This window comes from Octodon degus, unplaced genomic scaffold (genome assembly GCF_000260255.1).
Source record: "Octodon degus isolate 3935 unplaced genomic scaffold, OctDeg1.0 scaffold00162, whole genome shotgun sequence".
In the NCBI taxonomy this organism is placed as follows: domain Eukaryota; kingdom Metazoa; phylum Chordata; class Mammalia; order Rodentia; family Octodontidae; genus Octodon; species Octodon degus.
Genome location: NW_004524738.1, coordinates 3,690,979 through 3,694,447, shown reverse-complemented (window position 1 = coordinate 3,694,447; position 3,469 = coordinate 3,690,979). Strand labels below are relative to the sequence as shown.

The 3,469-nt window shown below is 47.7% G+C and overlaps 1 protein-coding gene across 1 annotated transcript in view; it reads right to left on the bottom strand.

Moving 5' to 3' along the window:
- Window positions 1–3,469, bottom strand: part of Suclg1 (succinate-CoA ligase alpha subunit) — a 32,438-nt gene that overhangs the window by 19,534 nt on the left and 9,435 nt on the right. The window contains exon 3 of the mRNA XM_004642813.3: window positions 1,209–1,325. Coding sequence (XP_004642870.1) covers window positions 1,209–1,325 — 117 coding nt within the window. The remainder of the gene's footprint in view (window positions 1–1,208; window positions 1,326–3,469) is intronic.

The window sequence follows — 3,469 nt, the reverse complement described above, 5'->3', positions numbered from 1 at the left end:
CGGCCCACGCTGCACCTGGGCTGGGACTGGTCCCGCCGGCGCAGGGTAGCAGGAAACTCTCCGCACACTCACCGGACCTGGGCTAGGACTGGGTCTCACTAGTTGTTTTTTGAAACTGTCTCATTGCTATATGTTTATCAATAAAACTTTGAAAAGAAAAAAATAAATAAAAAAAAAAATAAAAGCACTAGTTGGAGGGCTTGCAAGACAGCTCAGCGGACTAAGCACCTGCTTATGCAAGTGTAGGGACCAGGGTTTGGTCTCCGGCACCCAGCACCACATGCCACGCTGGCCCCGACCCCGGGTGCACCGAGCCAGCCCCAGGCATGGTGGCCCACGCCTATAATCCCAGCACTGGCAAGGCTGAAAACAGGAGGATCACTACGAGTCTGAGCTGCGTAGTGAGAACCTGTACCAAACACGGAAAAAAAAAAGTATTAGTTGGAAATCAGCAATTTGAAGAAAGGAAGATCTGCAGCGTCACGTGTTCACACAGGACCGTGCCGTTTGCTGTGAGCCTCTCAGTGACGGGCCGGCACTCATGGTCTCTCTGCTCTGGAGGTCCATCTCCCCGCACCCCCTCACCCCCCACCCCAGCTTCACAGTGCAGCTCATAAGGGCACCTATTTGTACAGCTACAGTGAGACCTGAGGGCCTGCGGGCCTGAAGCACTCCGCAGTGTTTGTCACACAGCCCATCCTCAGAAAGGAGGGGTGGCTCCTGACCCTTGCACTACAGCCATGCTGGAAGAAAGGCAAGGAGAGGAACAAGCCAGGCCACTGCATGTTGTCCCTTACTAGAGGAGACACAGCAGCCCAGAGTGGTGACACACATCCGTAACCTACCACTCCAAGAGGCTGAGGCAAGAGGATCACAAGTTGAAGCCCAGCCTGGACAATTTAGACTTCAATGGCTCTATCTCAAAATAAAAATGGCTGGGATGTAGCTCAGTGTGAAGGATGTAGGTTCAATCCCCAATCCTCCCAAACAAAAAAAACTGACACACGTCTACGTGCATGTCTGCAGGTTTATGCATTATGCACAAAAATGATATCCTGAGTTTCAAAATGATTCAAATCTCTCTAGATTATTGGATATTCAAAAAACAAGTGACTCTCCCAAAGGGACACAGTTCAGATATCTGCCCAAAGAACTCTTGCTCTTGCCCTGCTTTGCTTTTCTTGCCAGGCTCTCATACAATGAATTACCTCCTTCACGGTATTGAAGACGGGTAAGCCCAGATGTGTCTTGCCTCCTTTCCCTGGCGTGGTTCCGCCCACAAGTTTGGTGCCATACTCCAACGCCTGCTGGCTGTGAAAGGTGCCCTGAGAGAAAAAGCACAGTACCTGTGAAGAAAGGCAGACTGGAAGAGTACAGAGAGCCAAAGGCAATCTCGGGAGCTCGTGCAGATGAACTATTGCCAGGCAATACTCTTGTCCAGCATTCTTGTTAACTTATTAAACAGCTGTGGACCGTGATGCAAAACAAGCTTCACGATGCACAATCCCAACAGTCCCCCTTCTCTAGGACTGTATACGTGGAGCCAAACAGTGCCTGAAGAGAAAGCAAAACCCTACTAAGCAGTCTCATTTTACACTAGGGTCAGTAACCCTAAGTGAGTCTTTAACCTGGCCAGCCTGCATCCTGCCTTTCCCTACTCATTCATGTTACCTCGCCCACCACAGCACTACTGGCAATTTGGACACGGTGCTTCTCTGTTAAGGGAGGTCATCCTACCCTTTGTAGGACAATGAAGAGGATCCCCAGCCTCTTCCATCAGATGCCAGTTCTATATCCTCCCCCAAAATCCATCCAGGTCTAACAACCAAAAATGGCTCCAGGGACTAGAAGATTCTTTTGCACTAAGCTGGAGCTTCACTTCCCCTTGTTTTCCCTCTTTTCTTTTTTTTCCTCTCCCCTTAGACTTACCTTTTCCATCTAAATGTGTGCCCTTGGTAATGGCATCCCTACTTATGACAATAAACACCACCATATGATGATCGCTGCCACGCACAACAGCCCATGAACCTCACCAAGACCTCTCTCTGCCTTGGGCTCCATACGCACAATGCCAAGGACCTATGTAACATCTGCTCCTAGAGAACTAGCAGGCACCCCAAGCATTCCTGATCACTCCCTTCTCAACCTACCCATCTCAATTAATGAAACTTCAGCCCTTCCAGAATGCCAAAGTCATTCTGGATCCTTCTCTTCGTCATATGCCCCATATCATATCAGATCCAATAGTAAGTCTTATACTAATGGATAAGTATAAACAAACGGAGGGCCGGGGAGATAGCTCAGTAGAATAAACACTTCCCTGGCAAGTGCAAGGGTCTGAGTTCAATCCCCGGTTCCACCAAAAAACAAAAAAGAATCAACAGCTTCTCCCCCATCTATTGCTAGCTACCATCTAGGTCTAAGTCACCTGACTCTTGATGAATTACTGCCTTTGCCCCCTTTGAGTCTTCTCCACAGCAGCCAGAGTGATCTTGTTAAAACATGGGAGTGAAAAAAATGGTGTCCCCTCTCCACTTGAGCCTTCCGATCCTTTTCCAACTCCATGACATAAAAGCCAAACTGGCTCACAATTCAACACGCACCCTGTCCCCACCACCCCCGTGAGAAGCCTTTCCCTGCCTGCCCTCTTTTACTGCTCTACCACTGCTTCTGTCACTCCAGCCATGTGTCCTTGCTGCTTCCACACACAGCCAGCACGTGCCTAGCCACCTGGCGCACTGCCACACCTGCAGATCTGACTCACAAGTCCAGCCTTCCCTAACCGTGTGTTACAAAGTCTGCTTATCTCTGGTCCAGGGCAGCAGGACTCCACACACACTCATCTCCTTTCTCTCATTTGTTTTTGCCATAGCAATTATACTTTCTAACACAGCACATAGTTCACTTACGGGTTTTTTAACTGTGTTTCTCTCTTCTCCCCTAAAAGGTAAATTCCATGGAAACAGTGGATTCTGTTTATTATCTGTTTACTACAATATGGTACCTAAATCAACATGGTACCTTCTTACAAAAAGCAGGCCTCAATAAACAGTCATGGAAAAATAGAGAGTCAGTCATTCTCTACGGCGACCTAAAAATGCTGAACCAACTATTCAAGTTCTTAATTATTTAAGGTATACAACTGGAGCCTCAAAAATTTCAGAAACTTTCTGATACAACTCCTTTTGCAATATAAGAAAATTAGCTCCAACTATCTTAAGTGACTGGTTTAAGGTAGTGACAGGATTTATGGGGGGGTGGGAAAGGCCAGGGCTCTCCCTTTTAAAATAGCCTATTTGTAGTGTGTCTATAGATTGTTGCTACTCTGCAACACCGTAAGAGCAAGCAAAAGGAAAAGAAAGTGCCCAGAAGGTTAAAAAAAAGAAGGGCCAGGAAAATGGCTCAGTAGAATAAGAGCTCGCCTGGCAAGCACAAGGGCCTGAGTTCAACCCCCGTTTCCACCAAAAAA